At 44.6% G+C, this 27,799-nt stretch overlaps 1 protein-coding gene across 2 annotated transcripts in view; it reads left to right on the top strand.

Annotated features, from left to right (window-relative positions):
- RAMP3 (receptor activity modifying protein 3) overlaps nt 1-27,799 on the top strand; it is a 61,577-nt gene that overhangs the window by 27,278 nt on the left and 6,500 nt on the right. The window contains exon 3 of one of the 2 annotated variants that reach the window (XM_053391014.1): nt 2,756-2,885. In XM_053391014.1, coding sequence (XP_053246989.1) covers nt 2,756-2,885 — 130 coding nt within the window. Of the gene's footprint in view, nt 1-2,754; nt 2,886-27,799 lie in introns of both variants that reach the window. The other variant, XM_053391013.1, reaches the window with a different exon arrangement.

Genomic DNA, 27,799 nt, shown 5'->3' with positions numbered 1-27,799 from the left:
TCCCTGTCTCCAAGGCAATGGAGTGAAGGGAGAGGAAAAATCCCTGAGCACCAAGCAGGACGCCTTTTCCCAGCTCCTGCCACATCCCCGTTGGGAGCCAGGCAATGTGAGAGCCCCCAGTTCTGCTGCCTCCCCCAGAATGCCCCAATCCTCTTCTGCCTGCTCAGTTTTTCACTGATGCCCAGCAGCCCTGGTGCCAGGCAAGTGCCCAGGCTCTCAGGCAGGCAGGCAGATGAGCAGCCCTCTCTCCTCCCTCCCTCTCTTATCTTTCTCCTCCTCCTCGTCCACCACCACAGCTGCTGCTTCTGCTGCCTTCCCTTCTCCCTCCCCTTGCCAGAAATGCCCGGGGAGAGTGAGTACCAGCACCTTTTTCCCCCCTAGAAAAAAAAGCACTGGTAGAAGGTGACTCCTTACTGAGGGGGACAGAGGCAGCAGTGTGCAGAGGTAGCAGGATGTCCTGGGTGCAACGATTCAAGAAGTGACAGAGAAGTTGCCAAGGCCCACTGGCCACAACTCCTCCCTTCTGATCCATGTGCATTCAAATGATACTGCCATCCCTTGATGTGTAGCAAGGAACTATGAGACTCTGGGCTGGAAGCTCAAGGACCTTGGAGCACAGATTCTTTTCTTTTTAATTTTTTTTATTACTTTCAATGTGAAATAACAACAAAAATTACAAACATTGAATCCAAAATAATACTATTCAAACAAGAAAGAAAAAGAGAACACAAAAAAGAAAACAAAAAACAAAAGACAAAGCAGACATCTACAAATAAAACCATATCTTCATTCTAATTTAGTCATTACATACAAATACACATATTGACTTCCTTCCTGTGTTCTAAGTGTTGGCTATTTGCAGATTAGTTGCGCTGCAGAAAGCTAGCTAGGGAGACCACACATTACAAGGAACGCAAAATAACTTTAGCAAGGTTTTAATAACAAAAACAAAAACTCCTTTTACACTAAATACATCAACAAGCATGACCGACCCAACCCAACCACCAGGGTACTAAGAGAGCTAGGTGCTGACACAGCTTAATTAACACAACTTAACAGCACCTGCTATACTGCTTCACAGCTGTAAAACTGGGTCACGTTATTTGCTCTGACCCTTAAAGACATACACATCTTGTGGAACAATAATGAACCTTCAAATTTAAAGAGACCATTCAACACTAAGACCTCAAAATTTTTACTTTTTCTAAATTGTTGTGTCTAATGTAGATTACTTCTGTCTTCTGTCTGCGTCTGCGCAGATGCGATTTCCGGCACCATGAAAGCAAGTCACCGCATTGTGCCGGTTTAGTGCAGCGCACGGGGACTCGCTGAGCAGGTGGCTCAGTTGGGGGGCGGCTTGTGGGCTGGTTAAACGACCCCTGTGGGCTGCTTGTGGCCCATGGACCTTAGGTTGCCTACCCCTGATTTGGATTCCCATATAAATGATTTATGAGGGTGGTGTTTGTTTACGCTCCGTCAACAGAAAATCTGACAGTATCAATTCTTTGTTTGGATGAAGTGGATCCCAAGAAAGCAACATAAATAAAATACTTAGGAGAAGTTATCAAACATGACACCATTTGCAAGCTAAGAACTCATGTACTTCCTGAGACCTTCCTTTTTCCAGTAAAATTATACTGCTGCACAGATGTCATGCGAATCAATATTATCCCACACTGTAAAGTACAAAAAAGTAAACAAATGATATGTGGGGTTTATATGATCCCACAGCCTTTCAAACATAAACCACACATTTATTTATATTTTTAGCATGCACAAGTTGCACAGTGCAGTAATTATGAGTTGTGAACAACAGCAAAACTCACAGACCTTTCACCCACATTACTGGAGCAGCCTTTGTAAAATCACCATGTTTTACAACTGCTGAGTGGGACATGCAAAATGGTTACTTGAAGCATAGCATTACTGTGATTTGGGATCAATTTGCCAACTGCAGAGCTGACGCTCTTGCCTTTTCTTTGTGCCAGTGGCTGCTTCCTTTGAAGTTCCATGCAAACAACTATGTGTCTAGATTCAACCCTGGGTTAGATCAGTTAGATGAGCTCTAGACCTAGACCTAACTAGGAAGTAATGTCTTTTGAGATGTTCATGCAATTGTGCACTTGTTCCGTTTCCAGCCAACATGGCAGTACCGCCATGGCCTCCACATACACTTCCAAATGCCACATTCAGTTTTATTTTAGCAAAGAATGTGTGAGCTGGCTTGTAGTCTGGCAGTCTTTCTAAATGTAAAACTGGGTCCACTGACTTAAATATGAATTCAAGACCCATCTAATCCAGCATCCTGTTCTTACAGTGATCAGCCAGACATGTATGGGAAGCCTGTCTAATAGTTCTGTCTAGTCTAATAGTGCAACTCTGCCAGCAACTCTGCTAGGTGTTTCCTGGTCTGCTGCTTAAGATCCTTTAACTGGAGATGCTGAGGACTTCTGTACACACAAAATTTGCTCCATCTCTATGATTTGATTTCTGTCAAGGGAATAAATTATGCTACAAAAGCCTTTATTTTATCATGTCCAAATCAGCTCTGAGACATAAAGTAGGCAAAATGATCCTTTTAAAAATTGGTTTATCTTTTTCAAAAAAACAAAAAACACCGATTCTTTTAAAAATTGGTTTATGTTCTTTTGATCTGTGTTTTCAAACTGTTTAGTTCAATCTCTCACCAGCGAGAGATTGAGAAATCATTAATGCTTCCTTGTTGGTTTTAAAAGAGCCTTTCTTTTTGTTCTAGGTGCACAGCAAGGGGTTATCTGCAATGAATCCCTCATGTTACAAAACCTGCCTTTGTGTGGGAAATCTTTTCAAGAGATGATGCACAAAGTGGACTCTTCAAAATGGTGCAATCTAACGGAATTTATCCTGTAAGCTTCATCTCTCTCTCTCTCTCTCTCTCTCTCTCTCTCTCTCTCTCATGGGTGGGTGTGTAGAGACTATGGATAACTGTTTTAGTCTCTTTAAAACATGTGTGGCCAACCAGTAGCATGGTTACCCCAACTGGAACAGGCAACAAGAATATGTGGCACTTCTGGACAAAGACAGGAGGAGCCAAAGGCATGACCATGGCATAATGAGACTGACTCCTTTGACTTGCTTTTCTGGTTTCCTCATCTGGAAGAATAAAGCAAAAGCACCCAAAGGCTTAGCAGATGGAATATGCATTCCAGCGTGCCTTAGAGTGGCTCTCTATAATATTTTGAACTTGTGGCAGAACTGCCAAAAAGGGGTTGCCAGTGCCACCAGTACTTTAAAGAATACTACAACTAAATGCTCAGATCCCCAAACTAAGCAGCGCCTATTTTCCTAAACAGTTTACATAAGCGTATGTTTCATTAGATAATTTATTCCTGTGTAAAGTGTCAGCCCTATGCTGAGAGCCCTTACCTGAGAGTAAGCCCCATTGAACTAGGTGGTACCTACTTCTGAGTAGACATGAATAGACTTGCACTCTTAGTCTTCTTATTAGAGCCTCAGTACAAGCAAAAGTTCATTAGCCATTAAGCCCTCTTTTAAGGTGTCACTGAACTGGGTTTTTTAAACCTTCTCTTATGATCTGCCCTCTATTAGGCACAATATTAATCCATCGTAGCCCTTGCATGTCTTCAAGCAAATCTCTCAGAATGTAATGCCTACTCCCAACTATAATTCATTGGCACATAAGAAATGGCTGATGTTTACTGAATTCAAGACAATGATCTGCCACTCAAACCAAATTGTGTATGGTATTTTTCTCTTGAGCCATGCTTCTTTAAGTGAGAGCAACTGGTCCTTTTTGTTGCTCAGCTGTTAATATAGCGCCTCCAAGATTCTGAAAGATGGCCTCAGACTAAATCCATCACACCGAAACGATTTCAGCTTGTTTTATTATCTGCCAGATGATAGCTTTAAAAGCTTAGAACCACCTGTTTCTCCCCCACTCTTTCCACAAACAAGGGATTAGGAATTTATGACAAGGCATCGTTCTATTATCTATTATTCAGGTTGTCAGATTCTTATCTCTTTCACAAGAGACAGATGAAAAACATATTTAATGCTGTACTGAAAATTTTGGTCTATAGGAAACTGTGAGAGGTTAGCGAAACCAAGCTTGATTTAAAAATAAAAATCTATGGCTCTTTTATACCAGGCTGCCTAAAATACCAGTATTTATTCTGGCATTTGCAGTAGTTTAGTATCTATAGTGTTTATGCCCAAAGAAACCTGTTTTAAATGAGAAAGCCTTAAAAATTGGTTTAAATTTTCCATTCCATAATTTCTTTCTGATATTGTGGCAGATCTCTGCATCTTAGAGAGAATTGTTTTCTAGCTACCATGTCCTGTATGTCTAGTGTGAACTTATTTTACCCACATCACAACACAGTAAACTGGTTCATAAAGCACCCTGTGAGCAAGCCACCATAAACTCATAGGCTTCCTGGCACCTGTAGCGACTATGAATTCAGGCACCGAAAGAAATCCCACTCCCCTGCTCCTTCCATTCAGCACTGGCTGATGCACATTGTGCACCCTCATCTTTCTCTGTCAGCAGAGTGAAGAGCAAAGGCTCTGCAACTTCTCTTTGCTGCAACTTCCTCTGTTCTCCTGATGCCAGAAGAAGCAAGGTGCTCTGGAAAGATTAGCTGAGTGGGTTGGGAAGGGTCTCTTGGTCTCTCTTGTGTTGTTTATGAAAGCAATTTTTAAAATCTAGCAGGGCTCTTCTCATCTTTTAAAGTGGTCTGATCAAGGTCTCCCAAGTGAGCTTCATGCTGAGCCCTGCGATTCCGAGTCAAATTCAAGCACTCTTATCTACTAGACCACGGCGGTTTTTGTTCAGCGAATTACAGGTGCTGTTTGTTTCTTCTGACGGTACTTCACTTGCATTTGCAGCATGACTTGCGCTGGCAGCCTCTGTTTTTCAAGGAGAGCTTGGCTGATTAATGTATAGATGTGGCCACAGGCATTGGTTATAAATGCTTCTGCTGAGAAGTTGGAATATTTTTGCTGCATTCAGATGATTGCCTCTCCACCTGACCTCAGTTAAACTTTGGTTGTGGGGAGAAAACAGAGCACAATTGTTGCTTATCATGCACCTGCAGGCAGCACATTCTTCTGTCAGCAGGGAGAGGAATAGAGTTCTGCAACTCACCTCTCTGCTTTTTAAGACCTGACACACAGTGCATAGTGAACTCACGAGTTCACGACAAGATGGAGTGATGGCCACAGACTTGGACAGCGGCTACTAGTCCTGGTGGCTCGATTTCTATAGGAATAATGGATACGACTGGAGGTTGAATGCAGGTGAGCTGTGCAGAAGCACGCTGGCAAGCGTGCTCCAAGCAAGCTGCCGGTTAGTTCTATAGAGGCTCCTTTTATTAGCAGAAGTCAACAATTGAAAACAGTAGCGAAACCACCCTGAACATGACGTATTTCCATCTAAGCACATTTCCAGCATTAGCAAATACATGTGTCAGCAGGTGTTTCCCTAGAATGTTTTTCCCGATACTTGATTATGTCTGCGTTCCCGGTCATGCTCCAGCCAAGCGTTATGTCTAGTAAACAAATCTGTGAGAGGACAAACGGTCAGGGGAAAAACCCTGTTTTCTAGCCGATAAGGCAAAAGGTCAGGGAAAGCCGGTGCAACGCTCCTTGACATACTGTTGCATGTCTAGTGCGAGGTCTGCCTTCGCAAGGTGGAGCGTTACCTCCACAATTTCTCCCAGTGTCAGAGGCTGTATGCCTCTGCATCCCAATTGCTGTAGATCCTACATGGAGGAGGGCTTGTGCCCGGCTTAGGGGCTTCCCAGAGGCAACTGGCTGGCCACTGTGAGAGACGGACGTTGGACGAGGTAGGCCTTTGGTCTGATCCAGCAGAGTTCTTATGCTTTTACTTCTGTTTCCCTGCTCCAACTGAAGATGTTTAGAAAATGCTGTAAAAGCATCGTCTGTGTGCTGAAGACTAAGAGCTGTTTGACAGTGGAATTTGCTGCCAAGGAGTGTGGTGGAGTCTCCTTCTTTGGAGGTCTTTAAGCAGAGGCTTGACAACCATATGTCAGGAGTGCTCTGATGGTGTTTCCTGCTTGGCAGGGGGTTGGACTTGATGGCCCTTGTGGTCTCTTCCAACTCTATGATTCTATGATTCTATGACTAGAGAATGGCACACTTGGGCAGCTGTGCTGTATTTTCTGATCATTTCATAAATGTGGGGAAAAGGAAGAGAAGATAAGTATTTTCTGCTGAATCCCTGAGAGTGCTGAAATACATTTAGTCAAGGGAAATAGCAAAGTTGTTGTGAAACAGAAAAATAGACCAAGTATTATAGGTGCTTCAGAAAGATTAACTTAGGTTGCAATCCTTTGCACATTTATCTGGGAGTAAGCAGTGCTCCTTCAGAGAAACAGGTACAGGAATGCTCTGCAAAGCTGTTATATAAATACACTTTTTTTCTGATTTGTACTTCAAAGATTTTGCTATCCATCAGAGATCTCCATGCAATCTCAGAAATTTCTGAGGTCAGCTTTAGTCAGGTTAAGTTACTAATAGTCAGTGGTGGCCACAAAAACTTTTGGTCATCTCTTGTTCTTCTGAAGTTAGTTAACAGCCTCCTCCTTCTGCTCCCTGTAATTGGAATCACAGCATGCAAGGAGAGGAGTCTTAGACCCCCTCCAAATGGACAATTAGGATTAGTGTATTAAAAAGTTCTCATGGAGCACCAATGGGAACTTTTGAAAAAATCAACAACGAATCCTCAACATTGGGGGTGGGGGGGAGTTGCACAGCTGGTGACAGAAGGCATAAATCTCTTCCCCATAACCTGTGATCCTGCCAACAACACTCTCCCCTCCCCCCACCGCAAGAAAAACTCCTGTGACTGTAATCAATTAAAGAAAATGCAAGAGAGATGTCAGTGTATTCTGGGCATTAACGGCAACCTGCAGTTTGACCTGGAGATTTCAGGACATGTGTAGAATTGCCAGGATGACTTAATATGAGTTATCTGTGGTTGTGGCTTGTGCATTTTGAACAGCAGTGAGAATATCCCCGGATTGGATTTTGTTATACAACCAGATCTTGCAAAAAATATCCCAGCAGTAAATCAATCTACTCCCCCGATATCTTATGTATAGCTTTTTTCTGGCATGCTCCTATTATTGTTTCTAATGTGTGTGAAGTGGGAAATATGTGGGAATTTGAGAGAGAGAGAGAGAGAGAGAGAGAGAGAGAGAGAGAGAGAGAGAGAGATTATGGGAGGCACATATGTGCTGGCAGCTTTTAATCATCTGTAGTATTCAAACTAGGTAGAGAAATAAAAACCCCAACATTAATAGAAAGTAAAGATGTAATGTGTGAGATTTCACCCCTCCCATATCCAAGAATCTCCTGATGACTCTGCTGATTCTCCAGAGAGGAGGGGGCGGTGTTCTGCTCTCTACTTATTCTACTCCAGCACCACATCAAAGAGTCAGTCAGTCAGTGTGTCGGGGAGAGAGAGAGACTGAGTGTTAGAGATCGTGTGTATAGATAAGGTTGCTGCTAAGAGCAGCTGCAGACACTCAGTGTAGTGCAGCATTCATTTATGTTTAGACCTCATTTAGCTCTGTATATAGTTGTGTATTGTAGTTATAGATAGAATAAAGAAGATATTCTACAGAGCTGCTCTCCGAGTGGTTTACGCTCTGCTATACTCTGCTGTACTCTGCTGTGCGACGACTGTCTTCTTGTTGGAGTGAATCCAGTGCTCACATCTCTAAGCTGTGAGTCCACAGCACTTTGACCTGTTCCTGTGCAGAAGGTGGTCTCTGGAACTGCTACCCAGCTCGCCTAGCCCAGTCGGGGCTGAAGTGTATGAGTCCAGTTAGTGGCACTGGCTCAAGGGCGATGCTGACATCGGTTATGGGCCCAGTCGTCTAACCAGTCGTTGTTCCAGTCATCCCTGTCGTCCCAGTCGCCAGAGGCTTCTGTTGCTGATTGCTGGACGGCGGAACGGACTCTGCATGCTGGACTGATTTGCGGTGCCCAGAAGCAGAGCTGTTTTGGAGCAGAGTGTTCAAGCTGCCGCTGTTGCTGTTGCTGCTGCTTGATTTATAGAGGTATGTTGCTGACTGCAAAGAGAAGAAGATAGCATCCCTGTTTGCCTGTTAATTGCGCTCTGAGTGGGAGAGAGAGTGGCTGAAGGAGTCCAAGGCTTTATCTGTGTTGCACGAGGGAAGTGTCTTGCTTTAAGTAATATCAGACATGGCCTGTGCACATTCTGGCCAGATGGCTCTGTCCTTTCCTCTCCTCACGCCTGAGTTTGGCAGGTCAAGATGAAAGCGCTTTTACAGAGGGAAAAGCTATTCTTCACTATAGAAGATTACCCTCCTGATGAGGATGCAGAAGAATGGCCTGAGTGGCATGCTGCAGATATGAGAGCCCGGGGGACAATTGTTTTGAGTGTTTCAGACCACTTGTTGGTGAACTTAGAGGGTCAAGAGACTGCACGAGCTGTTTGGCATAAGCTGAGAGATATGCATTTGAGTCAGAATGCTGGTTCCAGTGTGATTTTCTTCAAGAAGCTGTGCAGGCTGCAGTTAGAGAAAGGTGGTGATTTGCCTAGCCATCTATCTCAGTTAAAGCGTCTCAGACAGGACCTTGTTCAGCAAGACCTGGCTATTTCAGAGGCTGTGTTTGCAATGCTGATGATAAGTAGCCTAGACGATTCTTACGATGGAGTAGCTGCCCAGATTTCTACAATGCTTTCTGACCGGCTAATGGAAGATTATGTGTCTAGCGTGCTCCTGAATGAGTGGGATCGCAAACAGGCTGTTAGAGAAAGCCGGGACTGTGCTCTTGAAAATGTGCCTAAGTCTCCAGCAGGGGAAAGTGAAAGTGAAACTGCTGCTGTTAAAGCACTAAAGTTGAGGCAGTGCTTTTCGTGTGGAGCACAAGGCCATTTGAGTTTTCAGTGCTGCAAGAAATCTTCAAAGAAGAAGAGAAACTTCAGAGGCAGAGGGGGAGGAGGACGAAATCCCCAAGCACCTGCTACTTCAAAGGCTTTGATCTCTTGCTGCTCTAATCAACATGGGTGGAGTTTCTTCGTGGTCGACTCTGGCTGTTCAAACCACGTGGCCAAAGATAAGGATCTCCTTGTTCAGCTTGAGAAGCAAGAGAAAGAAATTCATCAAGCAGATGGGACTGTTCTCATGAGTTTGGCTAAGGGAACTGTGTTTTTAAAGAGCCTGAATGCAACAATTAAGAATGTCCTGTATGCCCCTGATATTCAGGACAATCTGTTGAGTGTTTCCCAGCTTGATCGTCAAGGGTTTAAGGTGGTGTTTGCTAAATCTCGTTGTGAAATTCGTCGAGATGGCAAGCTCATTCTGTATGCCAAATGTGTAAATGGTTTGTACCAATTGCCTTTTGTTTCAGGTACAACTGCAGAAGCAACTGAGAAAGCCACTTTCGGCCTGCCCAGGAGGTGGGATTGCGGGCTTCACGCCCACCACACGTGAGCGGGGGCTGGTTTCAGCCCCCGCGAGAACAGGGGAATCCCGTGCCGCCTCGCCCCCCCAGCCAGCCAATCGGCTGGCTGGAGGGGCGTGGCCTGCCCTATTTAGGGCCAGCGCCGAGGGGGCTTGCCCTCTCTTCGCCGGCTAGCCCCCACGTTTCCCACCCTCCCTCCCTTTAGTTAGGCTTTAGGTAGGTCTCTGACTTTGCTATGGACTTCGGTCTGTCGCCACAAGGGGCATGGTAGGACTTTTTCCCAATTGGCAATTTACAGCCTTTTGGTTTTTCACCTACCTCGTAGCAACTCGTCACAACTCTTCGGCATTGGTGGTAGGCATTGGTAAGAAGGGGTTAAGAGGATGCGTGGGGGGGGGAGGAACGCCATCACCTCCCCCCAGTGAGCGAAGGGTGGTCCGTTAAATGACTCCGGGGGGCGTGGCCCTGTCCGAAGCCTATGGAGGTGAGGGCCAAAGGCACGCCCCAGAGCGGTGACCCGGGGGAGCTCCTAGTCGACGTGCCTCGGCAGGAGACTCCCCCGATATAGTGTTAACCCTTCCCCGTGTCTCCAGCAAATGGGCTGGAGCCGGATAGTTGATAGGACCAATGCCTAAGCCAATGCCTCTCATTCCTGAATTCAATAAAGTTGTGGCCTAATTCGCCCATTTAACCTTAATTATGGTGTCTCGTGTGTTTATTTATCCTGGTGGGGGGCGGGAACTCGCCACGCAAAGAGTGTTGCAATTTGTCTATTGATAAGAATGAGAAGATGCATGACCAATGTATTCATTATTACCACCGTGTTTATGGTCATTTGAATTTCCAGGCTGTGGCAAAGATGCCTGATATGGTTGAGGGTATGAAGGAATGTCCCTACCACATGAAATGTGTTTCTTGTGCTGAGAGTAAGGCAAGGCAAGCTCCCAAAGGTACAGAGTCTGGGAGAGAAGCCAAGAAACCATACGAAGTCATTCATGCAGACTTAGTGGGGCCTCTAGCGCTCTCTAGAGGCAATTCAAGGTTTTTCATGGTTTTGATAGACTCCTATTCTAGATATGCATGGGTCTATATGTTGCAGAAAAAGTCTGAAGCCTTTACCAAGTTTCGCCAGTTTTGTAAATGGCTCAGGAATGTACATAATGAGAATGTACATTGTATTTTCACTGACAGGGGAGGTGAGTTTTGTTCAGAGGAGTTTGAGGCTTTTCTTTCTGAACAGGGCATTGAGCATAGGACGGCCATGCCCCGATCACCCTGGCAGAATGGTTTATGTGAGAGAATAAACCAGACCCTGCAGCAAGGAATCAGAACACTGTTACATGATTCAGGGCTGCCCAATCCCTATTGGGCCGAAGCTCTTTCGTTTTTCTGTCACGTGTATAACAGAAGCTATCAGTCCGCACTAAATCACACCCCATATGAGATGCTTCACAAAAGAAAGCCATGTGTAAAGTATTTTAAAATTTTTGGATCGGAGGTTTGGGTGCACACCTCGCAGGGTGACAAACTGAGCAAGCGTGGAGAACATGGTGTTTTCCTAGGGTACAAGAAAGGGTCTTATCGTGTCCTGATCACAGACACAAAAACCATCAGGCTGACCAGGAGTATTGAGGACAATCCAAAATGGGACAGAGTTGGCGTTTTTCAGTGCCATCCCATTTGTGATGATGGTGCAAAAGGCGCAAAGACAGTTAAGAGGGAGGCAAGTTCTGATGTGAATGATAATTCTGATGCCGATGTAGTTCCGGATGGTGGCACAGATTATCAGAGCCCAAAAGCCTCAGGTGAGTCTGACGCAGACTCAGACTTAGCAGCTTCATATACTTTAGCTCCCCATTCTCCTAAAGAGGAGGAAGCACCAGAACAAGAGGATCAGAGAGTTTTGCGCAAATCTGAGAGAACAACCAAGGGTGTACCACCGAAAAGGTTTTCTGAAGAGTTCGCTAAGGCTGCAGTCACGAGCAACTCTGGTGGGGTTTTTAAACCAGGCATGAAGTGTGCTGAGAGTAATAGCACAAAACGCTTTATTTATTTCCTTACCTGACCTTAAGTGGTTCATGTGTAATACGCTAAAAGGATCAGGATTGAAGGAATAAGCGTGTGTTTAAGTATAAAAAATGGTTTGTTCAAATCTGCCTAATTAGTAATGTCATTTTGTATCAGAGAGGAAGAAACGTGTATGAAAAATTTTTTTTTTAAGAAGCTGCTTATTCATTTGCATAATCACAATGTGTATTTTGTGTGAGTTACAGGTTGAGGTTTATGTTTTAACTCTTTCCTAATGGACACAGAGTGGCTGCAGTGACTGTTTAATTGTATTGTTAAAGTGTCATAGATAAGGGGGAGATAGATACCTGCATATGTAAACCAAGGTTGTAAGCAGAGAACAACTTTTGGAGTGTGTGTGTAAATTGCAGTTATGTTAAAGATTCTAGAAATGGTCGGATGAAATGGGGGGAGGATGAGGAGATTTCACCCCTCCCATATCCAAGAATCTCCTGATGACTCTGCTGATTCTCCAGAGAGGAGGGGGCGGTGTTCTGCTCTCTACTTATTCTACTCCAGCACCACATCAAAGAGTCAGTCAGTGTGTCGGGGAGAGAGAGAGACTGAGTGTTAGAGATCTTGTGTATAGATAAGGTTGCTGCTAAGAGCAGCTGCAGACACTCAATGTAGTGCAGTGTTCATTTATGTTTAGACCTCATTTAGCTCTGTATATAGTTGTGTATTATAGTTATAGATAGAATAAAGAAGATATTCTACAGAGCTGCTCTCCGAGTGGTTTATGCTCTGCTATACTCTGCTGTACTCTGCTGTGCGACGACTGTCTTCTTGTTGGAGTGAATCCAGTGCTCACATCTCTAAGCTGTGAGTCCACAGCACTTTGACCTGTTCCTGTGCAGAAGGTGGTCTCTGGAACTGCTACCCAGCTCGCCTAGCCCAGTCGGGGCTGAAGTGTATGAGTCCAGTTAGTGGCACTGGCTCAAGGGCGATGTTGACAATGTGTGCTTTGTCTTAACCTGCCTTCCACTAGTCACGATTGTGCCCGTCATGTAACTTGGTGGGTGGATTACCACTGCTCACTCTCTCCTCTTTGTCACATGACCCACGGCAGCCAAATGACAGGCTTCAAGGAATCGTCTTCCTCCCCCCCTTGGCAGAACAAAGTGAACAGAGTCTTCTTACCAGTTAGAATTCTTTAATAATCACAGCAAGGGATAAGAACATCTCCTTCTAACAATGGTGGTGCTTCCAATTAAGGCTACATGCCCCCCCCTGCCCCGTCCCTCTCAGTTCACCCCTACATCTGGTAACCTGAGGTTGTAGTCTCTGTGCTGTCTGTTCTGCAACTTTCTCAGCTCTCCTAGAACGTGGAGGAGGGGGGAGATGCTATTCAACAAATGTGAATCTGTTAACCCTCTCTCTTCCAGTGTTTCTTCTCCTAGCTGCTCTTCATCCAGTATTTCCCAGCAAATACTGGAAAATACTGGATGAACTATGGCACTCTGCAAACCACTGTTCTAAATCTTTACTGTCGTCCTGCTCCTGGGGAGATGCCTCCTCATTGTAGCCCTCCTCAGCACGGTCCCTGACACCAACCATCATCAGTCCGAGAGGAGCAAGAGTCGTATCTTTTTACTGTGTGTTCAGTTGTTACTGCTGTTGAACCGGGACAAAGTGGGTGCAGCCAAGCACCAATGCAGCTGATGCCCACTATGTGATGAGTGGTCACAACGTGAGGGCACCTTCCCCTCCCTTGTTCTGCTGCTGCCCTCCAAGTTACACAAGTATCTGGTGCTCTCTCCAAGTTCAGACACTCAGTTCAGTATTCCTTTGTATGTGAGCAGTTGCTGTGGAGATTTTTGGGTTCCAACATTAAAGTTTTTGGGGTGACTTTGTAAAATGGGTGATAAAAAGAAATGGAAGATCAAATCAGAACATAGTGTTTAATACAGTCATCGTCATTTCGAATCAAAACATCCTGACTTAAGTAAATTGGACACCAGTGAAAACAAATTAAAGTGTCCAATTTGTTGAAAAATCTCAGTGGGAAACAACGTTTTTTCAAGAAAGTAAACTCAGAAAATGAGGCAGCTGCTAAGGTTCGTTTTCAGATTTCTAAAGAAATTGCTCTTGCTGGGAAGTCTTTTACTGAATCTGACTTCATAAAGAAGTGCTTGCTGATTGCAGTTTCTTGATTATATCCCAATTAAAAAAGTGTTTTTGAGAATATCAGTTTGTACCGTATGACCATGCAGCGAAGAGTAGCTGATATATCCAATAACCTTGATGATCAGTTAAATCAGAAGGCAAATGAATCCAGCTATTTGCAAAATAGTTTAATCATTAAACTATTTTAATCACTAGTTTAGATGTATTCAAGTCTCCAGGGCCAGATGAACTGCATCCAAGAGTATTAAAAGAACTGGCAGATGTGATCTCAGAACCACTGGCAGTCATCTTTGAGAATTCCTGGAGAACAGGCGAAGTCCCGGCAGACTGGAGGAGGGCAAATGTTGTCCCTATTTTCAAAAAGGGGAAAAGAGAGGACCCAAGTAATTACCGCCCAGTCAGTCTGACATCAATACCAGGGAAGATTCTGGAGCAGATCATTAAGCAAACAGTCTGTGAGCACCTAGAAAGGAATGCTGTGATCACCAATAGTCAGCATGGATTTCTGAAAAATAAGTCATGTCAGACTAACCTGATCTCATTTTTTGACAGAATTACAAGCCTGGTAGATGAAGGGAACGCAATGGATGTAGCCTACCTTGATTTCAGCAAGGCATTTGACAAGGTGCCCCATGATATTCTTGTAAAGAAGCTGGTAAAATGCAGTCTTGACTTTGCTACCACTCAATGGATTTGTAACTGGCTGACTGACCGAACCCAAAGGGTTCCTCTTCATCCTGGAGAAGAGTGACTAGTGGGGTGCCACAGGGTTCTGTCTTGGGCCCGGTCTTATTCAACATCTTTATCAACGACTTGGATGATGGACTCAAGGGCATCCTGATCAAATTTGCAGATGACACCAAACTGGGAGGGGTGGCTAACACCCCAGAGGACAGGATCACACTTCAAAACGACCTTGACAGATTAGAGAACTGGGCCAAAACAAACAAGATGAATTTTAACAGGGAGAAATGTAAAGTATTGCACTTGGGCAAAAAAAATGAGAGGCACAAATACAAGATGGGTGACACCTGGCTTGAGAGCAGTACATATGAAAAGGATCTAGGAGTCTTGGTTGACAACAAACTTGACATGAGCCAACAGTGTGACGCAGCAGCTAAGAAAGCCAATACAATTCTGGGCTGCATCAATAGGAGTATAGCATCTAGATCAAGGGAAGTAATAGTGCCACTGTATTCTGCTCTGGTCAGACCTCACCTGGAGTACTGTGTCCAGTTCTGGGCACCACAGTTCAGGAAGGACACTGACAAACTGGAACGTGTCCAGAGGAGGGCAACCAAAATGGTCAAAGGCCTGGAAACGATGCCTTATGAGGAACGGCTAAGGGAGCTGGGCATGTTTAGCCTGGAGAAGAGGAGGTTAAGGGGTGATATGATAGCCATGTTCAAATATATAAAAGGATGTCACATAGAGGAGGGAGAAAGGTTGTTTTCTGCTGCTCCAGAGAAGCGGACACGGAGCAAAGGATCCAAACTGCAGGAAAGAAGATTCCACCTAAACATTAGGAAGAACTTCCTGACAGTAAGAGCTGTTTGACAGTGGAATTTGCTGCCAAGGAGTGTGGTGGAGTCTCCTTCTTTGGAGGTCTTTAAGCAGAGGCTTGACAACCATATGTCAGGAGTGCTCTGATGGTGTTTCCTGCTTGGCAGGGGGTTGGACTCGATGGCTCTCGTGGTCTCTTCCAACTCTCTGATTCTATGATTCTATGATTCTATGATTAATTATACCTTTACTTGGAAAGTGAGTCACTAAAAACCGATCTGTGGCCTGAAGAAGTTTAGCCTATTTTAATTTTGGCCCCTGCCTACTGCCAAGTTCTGCAGGTCTGTTATATGCCAAGCTTATGGGGGGGTTGTGTTTCAATGTAATGCTTTTAAGAGGTGCAGTCTTGAAATATCCATCTGAGCCTAATTCTGTTCCCTTCTATAATGTGATAAATTTATTTTAAGCACCACCATGACGCCGTCTCCAGGTCTACATGTGCAGCTAGCTCTTTGACTCTTCCCCAGTGTAGTTTGCATATACTTTATCTAGTCCCAATATAAACTTGCCCCCTTCAGCTGCTGCCTTGATCCCTTGTCTGCTTTGAAATGCTGGAGGACTGATTTGGTGTCTTTGGTCTTCCTTAAGTTCCCTTTGTTTGAATCTCCTTACATTTCTGTGACATGTAGATATGGGTAGGTGGTTCTCAGATTCACCAAACTGGCATGCTTCCTGTGTGGTCTGGGCCACATGCCCTTCGAAAGAGCAGTTGTACAGGGTATTGGTTCTTGAGCCAGTGCCATTGCTTCAGGCTCAGATGGACACTGGGACAACAATACCTTTTACCAGCTGAGGCTGGTTAAGCAACCCTGGCCATTTGGGGATAGGGCAAGCTTAGTGCTGGTGACCTCCTAGTTGAATGTACGGTAATGCATTATACATAGAGCTGCCTTTTATGATGATTTGGGATCTCAGGACTTTTTCCTCTGGAACAGCGTTCTGGCACCTCTCAGCTGGCCCCGGAGGCTGCCTCTTTTCTCCCAGGTGGTCTTAGGAGGAGTGACCAATCTCTCCAGGGCTAGATCATGATGGGGGCGGGGGTTCTTCTCCCAAATGCCTGATCACCACTCTCATGGCATGGAGAGATCACACGTGAGCGGTGGAGACTGTGGGCAAAGGAGCAGCCACAGAGAGATCATGCAGGTTGGGGCAGGGCTGGATTTAGGTTTGATGAGGCCCTAAGCTATTGAAGGTAAAGGTACCCCTGACCATTAGGTCCAGTCGCGGACGACTCTGGAGTTTGGCGCTCATCTCGCTCTATAGGCCGCGGGAGCTGGCATTTGTCCACAGACAGCTTCTGGGTCATGTGGCCAGCATGCTTCTAGCAAACCAGAGCAGCGCACGGAAATGCTGTTTATCTTCCCGCTGGAATGGTACCTATTTATCTACTTGCACTTTGACGTGCTTTCGAACTGCTAGGTAGGCAGGAGCTCAAACAGAGCAACAGGAGCTCATCCCGTTGTGGGGATGTGACCTTCTGATCGGCAAGCCCTAGGCTCTGTGGTTTAGACCACAGCGCCACCCACATCCCTATTGAAGGTAAGGGGCCCTTTAAATGTCCAGCTGTCCTTTGTCAACAACAAATTGTCACTGTTTTTTGTGCTGAATATATGCCATATGCGGGGCCCATTACTTACATCATAGCAGCTAACACAACACAAAACACTGTTGCTGTGTGTAGGTTTTATTTTATTTGATTTGTTTTTTATCTTATATTTTGGAAATGTACATCCAGTTTTTTTTTAAAAAAATTGGTGGCCCCCAAGAGAGTGGGGCCCTAACCTATAGCTTGTTTAGCTTATACGTAAATCCAGCACTGGTTGGGGAGTGAACTTCTTCAAACTCCATTGCTTGGAGTAGGGGGAGATGGGCAAAGGAGCAACCCTCACCCGCATGCCCAACCTCATGCGATTTCTCCATGCCATGGGAGCCAGAGCATGCTGGGAGATGATTTTGATTCTTTGTGTTCTGCTTAAATCGATCAATTCCTTCAGTCTTAGACCATTTTTTCTGGGCTGCTTCACCTGCATTGTGGCTCTCATGAAAGCATCTGGGAGTGGGCAGTGCTCAGGAGGCCATGGCATTTGAGAGAGGATTTGAAGAGGTGCTGTAATTTGAGCAATTATGACAACCTCTTATGATTGCACACTTTATTGTGTCCCAAGTGCTTCTGTATCTTTACTGTTAAGGAAAATTCCGGGTGCAAGGATGCTCTGCAGCTCAGCTCGTCAGGGTGCAAGTCCCCGCGGGTCTATACAGTTAGCAAAGAAGGAAGTTCCAGTCAAGTAATGGAGCAAAACAGCAGTCAGTAGACCACAATCTTTATTGTTGCGCAACAAGTCCCCACACAGAGTAAAAACCCCAAACATTTGGCTACATGCCCTTTTAAGACCTTCCCTCCCTTCCCATAATGTATCCCAGAAGCATCATTGATACATCATTGATACATCGGCAGCATGTCACAAGGAGGGAGGGGATAATGTGAGGTTACATGAGTTCACCAAATTGCCCCTTATCAGATTTAGTTTCCGACACCTTTAAGTACCTGCCACCCAAAGAACAATAAAACTATCTGTACATATCCTTGCCCTTCGGGCTTCCTGAGGCTTTGTGAATACGTGGCCTCAGTAAACCCCATCAGCCAGGCAAGGCTAACCTTCCCCCTCTCTGTAGATAACAGCACACAAGGTGAAAGCAGTCTTTTGCAGCAACAGAGAGGTTTACTGCACACAGCACAAACATTCAGCATCCATTCTCACAGTGCAGGTGCTCCCAATTGAGTTCCTCCCACTTCCCTCTAGTTACTTCCATTTTCCCATCTCCTCACCATGTGATCCCTCCACCACTGAGCCTTTTGAGAGGCTGCCCTATCCAGACGCCTGGCTCATGGGCTGCACACTTTTTAGTGAGGGAGTTTCAACCAGCTCTCTCTCTCTTCCCGTTCCTCTCCCCTTGGTTGCTCTTTTCCCAGCTCAGCCCAACTGTCAGTTCCCGAACTGTGCCCTTCTGTGGCCACAGAAGTGAACCATTGCTCTAGTCTAGGTCAATACTATCCTCCTGCTCCAGAGGAGCTTCAGAATCAGGCCCTTGTGCAGAGGGAGAGGAGGGCTCCCACCATTCTTCCTCACAGCATACAAAGCCCTTCCTATAATTTTGAAGGAAAATGTAACCAATCCACTTGAAATTATTTAATTGCAGTGCTTCAGCAAACAGACATTCCTTGGAGAAGACCAGGAGTGTTTATTCCTTTATTGTAAATGGAGCCTTACACTGTATTCAGTGGAGCTTACTCCCAGGTAACTGGGTAAAGACCGGACAGCCTTACACTGCAATCCAAAGCATTTTTACTCAGAACTAAGTCCCAATGAGTTCAATAGGATTTACTCTCTGGTATCTTCCTGATCATCCTCAGTTTCCGTTGTTGTTGTTGTTGATGATGATATATCCCGCCTTTTTCTCTGGCAGCTGCTCACACGTTTTTTCTTTACAACAATCCTGTGAGGTAGCTTAGACTGAGAAGTTGTAATTTGCTCAAGGTGGCAGATTTATATGTGTATATGACATACATGTGTGTGGCAAGATCATACTCTGGAGAAGCTTCCTGATGTAGAAGAGAATGTCTCTATTTTCATTGGATAAATGTTGGAGGGTATGATATATTTGTGATTAATCCAAACAGGGAATACTGGCAACTTACTTCTGACTTTTGGCCCCAATCCTGATAGAGGCGACCCCAGAGGGTGGCAAAGCTGGGCATTTCCAAGGCCATCTGAGGCCATGCTACCTAAACTAACTGCTCTGAAATATCCCCTTTGGAGAATGTGTTCAAGAAGATCAAATTCAGCCTAGGGGAATGCTCAGTCTGTATGTCCCCCTCTGTGAGTGGGTTTCTGGGGGCTCCTGGAGGGTGCCAGGTCTAAGAGCCTTCGGTATCCTGAAACCAGGACTGCTGAGTTAGGACTAAGGCTGTGATCTCATGCACACCTGCCAGGGAATCAATACTAGTGGGACAATACTATTTTTGAATATTGTTTGTATATTGTATTGTGTTGTATATTGTTTGTACATTGGGCAGGCGCTGGGCGTTGAGAGCTGGGTGAGGATGTTCTTCACCCTCCACATTGACCCAGCCCTTGCTGCCGGAGCCAGGTAGAGTACAACAGGGATCTCTGCAAGGGGCACCTGGTTCGTACCTCTCCATGTTCTGTGCCCAGGGCCACGGCCCCCCAAGCCACTGTTACAACTCTTGGTGGGGGATTCCACAGATGCAAAATGTCTCCTCCTGGAACATGGCATGAGGCCCAGTGCTTTTTTTCTGGGGATGCTCAAGGGTACGCAGTACCAGCACCTCCTCTCCCCCCCCCCATGTTAAAAGTGTAGCACTTACTGCAACAACATCACAGGGATGCCTCACAGTTCCTAGAACTTCAGTACGTTTCATCCTGAACCTCTCTTCCCCTTTTTTTGCATTCTCCCACTCATTCCCTTCCTACTAACATTTGAAGCCTGACAGAAATGACTAAAATAAAATGCATGACATCAATTACCATCAATGCCTTCCATTTTAAACTTTGTCTTTGAAAACCACTTCATGATATAACAAAGAAATGCAGTTAGTTTAGGTACAACAGGGGATAAAAAGTCAGTTTTTCATTGTAGACTCATTGCATTCATGTTGCCAGTAGCTCCCTATTTTTAATGCTGCTGGGATTTTTTTTATAATAGTTCTTGTAATATGTCATTTTAAAATGTGAAAAAATCATAAATTTTCAGTTCATAACTGCAGTTCAAGTTTTTTAATATTACTATAAAACAACCCCATGTTATGTCTGTGAACATACAAAGATAATCCTCATTAAGTTCCAATGTAACCAGAGAAAGAAGTTAAATAGAAAGTGCAACTGACTTTCTCCGGAATAGGTTCATTGTATGAAATAAGCCATACTATGAAGCAAATGGGACGCGGGTGGAGCTGTGGGTTAAACCACAGAGCCTAGGGCTTGCCGATCAGAAGGTCGGCGGTTCGAATCCCCGCGACGGGGTGAGCTCCTGTTGCTTGGTCCCAGCTCTTGCCAACCTAGCAGTTCGAAAGCACCTCAAAGTGCAAGTAGATAAATAGGTACCGCTCCGGCAGAAAGGTAAACGGCGTTTCCGTGCGCTGCTCTGATTCACCAGAAGCAGCTTAGTCATGCTGGCTCCCTCGGCCAATAAAGCAAGATGAGCGCTGCAACCCCAGAGTCGGCCACGACTGGACCTAATGGTCAGGGGTCCCTTTACCTTTTTATGAAGCAAATGCTGTTGTATCACCACTATGTATCACCGTCTCAATAATACTGACATCATCTAATACATCATCAAGCATGGCCCTCTTGATAGTTGCATCATGTAAGTGCCATAGAATTGCAGAGTTGAACCTGAGGGTCATAGACCACCCCCCTGCAATTTAGGAATCTCAGCTAAAGCATCCATGTCATATGGTCACCCAACCTCTGCTTAAAAATCTCCAAAGAAGGAGAGCCCTTCTGAGGGAGACGGTTCCACTGTGGAACAGCTCTTATTTTGGACACAATGCTTCTGTTGATGTAGCCCAGAATAGTATTAGCTTTTTTTTGGTGCTGCATCACAAGGTTGACTCATATGAAGCTTGTGGCAGGGGCGAAGGAAGGCTCTTTGGCACCCGGTGTGATGTGTTGAGGGGCGGGACGAACCACCCACAGGGGAGGGGCAAACCGCCTGGCGGTGCATGCACAGCGCCACTATGTACCAGCAGTGGGGCGAGCTGCAAGTGGGGAGATCCTCCCTGCATTGCGGCATTGGCGGCAGGTGAGCTGCGCAGGGGGGCATGATCCACCACGTGCTGTGGCATCAGGATGGGCGATTCCCCACATGCTGTGGCGTCGGTGCGGGTTTGTCATCCCCCTTCAAGGATGGCACCCGGGGTGGACCGCCCCCGCCCCTTCTTCCGCCACTGGCTTGTGGTTGACCAAGACCCCAGGATCCTTTTCACATGCACTACTGGCAAGCCAGGTGTCCTCCATCTTATACTGGTGCAGCTGGTTATTCCTGCCTAAGTGCAGAACCTTTCATTTGTCCCTACTGAACTTCATTTTGTTAATTTGGGCCCAGTTCTCCAGTATGAATCCTGATTCTGTCTTCTGCAACATTAGCTACCCCTCCTAGTTTGGTGTCATCTGTAAATTTGATAAGCATCTCCTCAATTCCTTCATCTAAGTTGTTTATGAAGATGTTGAACAACAACGGGCCCAGGACAGAACCCTGCGGCACCCCACTTGTCACTTTTTTCCAGGATGAGGAGGATTAATGAGTACTCTTTGGGTTTGGTTAGTCAACCAGTTACAAATCCACCCCACAGTTACTTTGTTTGCTCACATTTTACCAGCTTCCTCACAAAAGTATCATGGGAGAGTTTGTCAAAAGCCTTACTGAAGTCAAGATACACTGTGTTCACAGCATTCCGCTGATCCACCAAGCTTGTAATAGCATTAGAAAGAAAAATGAGATTTGCCAAGGTAATCATAGCATCCATTTCTAAATGCTTACAAACTGACTGCTTTATAAGATGGGGGACAGTAGTACATGTGAAAAGGATCTAGGGGTCTTGGTGGACCACAAGCTTAACGTGTTAACTGTGTGATGCAGCAGCAAATATGTGTGTGTATATATATATATATAATGCTATTTTAGACTTAATCAACAGAAGTCTAGTGTCCAGATCAAGGGAAGTAATAGTGCTGCTCTATTCTGCCTTAGTCAGACCACACCTGGAATACAAACTGTGTCCAATTCTGGGCACCACAATTTAAGAAGAATGTTGACAAGCTGGAACATGTGCAGAGGAGGGCAACCAGGATGATCAAAGGTCTGGAAACCAAGCCTTATGAGGAACAGTTGAAGGTGCTGGGTATGTTTAGTCTGAAAAAGAGGAGACTTGACAGGAGTTATGAGAGCCAGCTTCAAGAGATGTCACATGGAAGAGGGAATGAGCTTGTTTTCTCCTGCTCTGGAGGGTAGGACTCAAACAAATGGCTTCAAGTTATAAGAAAGGAGATTCCAACTAAACCTCAGGAGAAGCATTCTGACAGTGAGAGCTGTTTGACAGTGGAATGGTCTCCCTCGAGAGTCCACAGTCTGTGATTCTATGATTCTGTGACAGATTCGAATGAACAGCTTACAGCCATTACGAAATGAAGGAGTTGAGCATTCAATGAACTCATTTTGTTGGCCTGCAAAAATTAACTGCAAAAATTAAGTTTAACCATTGAGCATGGAGATTCTTTCTTTTTGGAAATATACCGTAAATTTCCTCTTTATTCCTGGTGCGTGGTCACTGCAAAAGTGAATTTTTCTACCTCTACAAGAGAGAGAGCACTAAGAATCTCCAGTGAGTAAGCAAGCAACATGGAGGACACAGGAGGAATGCAGGTAGTCTAAAACTCAATTTCATCTAACTGGCTTTGGCACCAGACCAAATGTTCAACATGAATTAACCTATCCAATCTGTTAGGGATTTTTCTACAGCTGGAGATCAGTTGGTTTCTCTCTTATTTCTGCTTATAGCTCTCTACAGTATCATTCCATAAACTGAGTTGTTGGCAGGAGTCATGCCTGATTAGTTCACAGCAAAATGAAACTTTAATGTGTCTCTTGAAAAATGGGCTCCAAATGTTCATTTGTGGTTGGCAGTCACAAATGTCAAGATTTGAGAGCTCTTCTTAGTTAATCATCGACTCTCATTTCCTTGGCTGTTCGTTCTGTGACTTTGGGTTGATGATTCATTCCAGGTGTCTTTCGTGTTGCTGCTTTGGTTTCCAGCTGTATTATTCCAGCCGGGATCTGAGCAAAACACAATTTGCTTGACTGCAAAATCTCTGCATATTGTAAAGAATGAACACATTTAGGGCTTTTGTGCTAACACAGAAAGCATCATAACACTGACTTCCAAGTGGCCGTTAAGGGTGGGGGTCTAATTTCCTTTCCCGTTATAGTTTCCCACCATCTGTCCTGAAGCTCTGTTGAATGCCTTGAATTATTTTATTTTGTTGTTAAAGAGAAATACATGTCATATTGCTCTTCCCAAGGAGCACAGCATCACTGTGGAGGTTTGCATCTGAATTGCAGGTTTTAAGTGTCTTAATGCTGGCCTTGGTGCTGCATGTGTGAGTATGCTGGATAGGGGGAAACAATGGAGTGGATCTGGCCAAGCTTGCTCTGCATACTTCCCCCTTTTGCCACATATCTTAGGTGAATTAACCACCACCCCATGTGGTATACTGTATCAGTATACCGATACTGAGGTCTCCTGCAATATACTACATTAAAAGAATTACAAAAGAAGCTCCCTGGGCACAGAACCCAATAAGTGAGAAATTCCTGCAGGGCAGGCCGACCCTTCCACAAAACAACTGTGGGTGGTGATGCCAGGCCCTAAGAGTAACTGACTACCAGAGATGTACTGTTGCCCTGCTGATCTTGCCCAGGGTGACCTTGAGGTGAAGAATGAAATCAAGGAGGCATCCAGAGAAGGAAGTGACTTTGGTTACATGTGACTTTGGTTACATGTCCATTCCAGCCATGAGAAAAGGTGGAATTTCTGAGACCCCAAAGGACTGTGCCCTAGATGAGGCGAGATGAGGTGAGGAACCTTTGGCAGCCTGTAAGCTGCATACCTTTCTGAGCAAACTTTCAATGGCCACATTCCAGTGGTAGGTGAGGCCAGGGGCAAAAGTGGGTGGAGCAATGAATATAAATTTTACCTTCATACATTCCTCACCAGTGGTAGGTGAGGCCAGGGGCAAAAGTGGGTGGAGCAATGAATATAAATTTTACCTTCATACATTCCTAGGGTGGGGGACACATGCAGTTCACATTTGAGGATGAAGTCAAACTGCTATGTTAGCAGCACTGAAGTAACCTCTCTGGGGCACAAGCCTGGGCAGTGTGGATGGAGATCCTGGGCTGCCCGGATGACAAGACCCTCTTGACCTTGTTCCTGTGACCACAGAAAGCAGAAGAAGATGTTTGGCACCAGCTTGGTTGCAGGAGTTGCTGGAAGGAGGTCTTAGGCATGGGTAGACAAACTAAGGCCCGGGGGCTGGATCTGGCCCAATCACCTTCTAAATCCGGCCCGCAGATGGTCCGGGAATCAGCATGTTTTTACATGAGTAGAATGTGTCCTTTTATTTAAAATGCGTCTCTGGGTTATTCGTTCATCCCCCCCCCCAAAAAATATAGCTCAGCCCCCCACAAGGTCTGAGGGACAGTGGACCGGCCCCCTGCTGAAAAAGTTTGCTGACCCCTGGTCTTAAGGATTGCACTCTGGATTTGTGTAGGGTTTACTCCTTAGCCACTTCTCTCTTCTCTCGGATATGTCCCACAAGGCAGTGGAGGTTTAGGATCAGAGTTTACTTCTCCCAGGTGGGCTCCCTTCCCAGGTTGATGAGCCCCATCTACTCCTCACTTCCCTCCACAGCTTGCACAATAACTGCCTTCTTGACCGTTGGACCTACTCTTGGTCTCATCTACTCAATCCGCTGGAGCCTGTCTTCACACACAGGGTGAGTGAGAGTTTAAGACCCATCAGCTACCCTCACCTGGTTTAGTCAGCCCGTTGAAATAAAGCCTGGTTTTGCTCCTGGCTTAAAGCTGTTGAACCCAAGTGATATTGTCAGCTTTGAGCTGCTGTGAGTGTATATGCCCTTTTAATCTCCACAATTCCACAAGAGCCCTATTGTTAATATTGCAAGTGTCCTTGGTAAAATATGACTAGTAAATTGTGTTTTAACTACAGGAAGAGTAGAATAAAGAATTGAAACCTAACCAAACAGATTTCCAACAGAATGTTTTTCTCTTAAGCAGAATATTTACAATCACTGCAGGTGTGGGCCAGGAAATAAAGCATATGTATTGTGACAATAAAATACCACCACTAGGTCTTCAAATACATTGTTCAGGATGCTTAAAACTGTGTTTACCCTAAACTCTGTTGACAGGATCTTCAGTAGACTATGTCAAATACCTCTTCCTTCTGCTATAAATTTTCTTCTGCTCACAGCTGTGTTTGTCTGCAAGGAGTAATGAATAGAACAGATGTGTTTGTGACAATGAAGACTAACAATAATTATCATTATGTTGAAAAAAAATCTTTTGACTTTCAATGACATTGCTCTAAATGTATTTGGGATGAGGTGAGATCATTTATATTTGGAGTTCCAATATTCTCTCCAAAAAGGACATGTGACTTCCCTCCTGCCGAGAAAGAATGGTTCTTAAAAAAAGAAAATAATCTTGGTAAATTTTGCTAAATTAAACTTTATTGAGTAGTTGCAGTGCAGGATAAGGATGTGCAGATCAGTCCTGTTCTGTTGGTCTACTGAATTTCAACATGCTTCTTGTTGTTTCACAAACAGAAGATCATTTTTTTGCTACAGCTAAATTAGATCATTCTAAAGAATTGGAACATTCTACAGAATTCTTGAAGTTCTGTGACATGCCTTTCTCTCTCTGCTAACATCTGTCTCTCACTCATTTTGTTGTTGCTCAGAAGCTTTCCCTGCCTTGCTGACATTTTGGAGAACCTCTGGCATTTAGGGGTTGTGAGAGGAGCAGAGGAGGTGAGGAAGCTCCATTGTAAAGCAAAAAGTCACTGTGCTAGCAGAACTTTTAGTTGGTTAGCACCTGTGAATAGCAAAGCTCTGTGTTAGAACTTAGTTTTTCTTCAGGACTTTTGTCAGGATTGCAGGATTGCTTCTGATGAAAATTCATTCCCATGCCTGCTATTACTTAAGAAAAAAAGATGTGATTAATACATTTCAGTAAATCTCTTTTTGATACTGCCTTCTATGCATAGTAAGTTCATGTCCAGAGAAGATGAGCTGGTCTTTCTATATTGAATAGTTGTCTTGCAATTACTCTCTTGTTTAAGCCTCATGTGTGAAAACTTTTCCAATCTGGATACAGTTGCCTGCCATTTCCTTGGAAGTTGGGAGTGTGTTAGCTGCTGTATTATGATGTTCATCCACAGCGAGAGACCTTTTACTGAGATGAATGACGCTTGGCTAATGCAGGCTAGCGATAATGATTTAACTGCACTTAAACCCAAGATGTTTCCAGAAAGGCTTTTATTTCTCCTCTGGGAGTCTCTCTTAAAAATCCAGTACACATTACTTAGCACTGTGACTTTACTGCTGGTATTAGAAGCATAGCGGATGAATAGTGTCATTTTATGTGTTTGTCATGATCAAACTATGTAATGGTCAGGCTATTAGCATGGATGTAACAATGATTTTAATAGAAAATTATGTTAACTTCAAATGTTAATTTATATTGATAAGCAAAAGGCGTAATTGGTTTTTAACAAGCCAGATACACCCCACAGGTATTTAAAGTAAAATAAAAAATTAAACAAGATGGAAGTTACTAAATTGCTGGGGAAAATAGTATTTTATTTTATTTTTTAGGAGCAGTTGCCGCCTTTCTGCCCTTTCAAAAGCTCATGGACATCTTAGATTAATAAATAGACTTTTGTGCTGTTTTCTGCCATCAGACATGTGTCATGATTCCCCCTCTAGAGCAAATCAAACAAAACAATTGAAACAGCTCAACACAATGGACGCTTCAAGTGGTTTCCCCAAATTCAGCTGAAAATGCAACTTATACTGGCTTCTTCAGGCTCACTGTATTATTCAACCCCCTAAATAGAAACCCTCACAACAACACAAATACAACAGGTGTTGTCTCAAGCACACCTGATGCAAGTAATCAAGGGCTTCATCAGTTGTACCAGGTGAGCTGGAACACCTGAAATACCTGAACCAGCTAGGGGGTTGCAGAGTGTCAAATTTGGCTGCATGTTAGAAATATGGCTAAGTCAAGAGAATGTTCCAAGAAGGTAAGAGATCATCACCCTTCACAAACAAGGAGCAGGATACAAAAAGATAACAAAGGCACTGCATGTTCCTAGAAGTGTGCATATCTGAAGAAGTGTGCATGCACACGAAAGCTCATACCAAGAACTAACTTAGTTGGTCTTTAAGGTGCTACTAGAAAGAAAAAATTTTTTTTGTTTTGACTATGGCAGACCAACATGGCTACCTATCTGTAACATGTTCCTAGAGACATTGTTGGAAGCATAGTTCGCAAGTTCAGAGTTAATGAACAGTGGTTACAATACTTGGACAGGGCAGAAAAAGTAAGCTATTTGGGGCAGCAACAAGAATTCTGAGAAGGCAGGCTGGGGAAAATCCTTGGGTGACTGCAAAAGAGCTGTAGCAAGACTTGGTGGCAGCAGGCACTAAGGTTTCAGTGAGCACAGTAAGGTGTGTACTAAATGCAGAAGATTTCCATGCCAGAACTCCAAGATGTTCACCACTATTGACCCCAAAGCACAAGAAAACTCAGCTCTGAAATGCTCACCTGTGTCCTTGGTTTAAGAACACTCCTGTTTAAGAACGATTTGGTTTATGAACTCTGCAAAACCAGAAATAGTGTACTGGTTTGTGAAATTTACCTCGGTCTAAGAACGGAATCCAAAATGGTGGAAGGGCACTGGCAGTGGGAGGCCTCA

Source organism: Podarcis raffonei, chromosome 6 (genome assembly GCF_027172205.1).
Source record: "Podarcis raffonei isolate rPodRaf1 chromosome 6, rPodRaf1.pri, whole genome shotgun sequence".
NCBI classification, from domain to species: Eukaryota; Metazoa; Chordata; class Lepidosauria; order Squamata; family Lacertidae; genus Podarcis; species Podarcis raffonei.
Note: the sequence above shows the minus strand (reverse complement) of the source record. Positions and strands in the feature narration are given on the sequence as shown.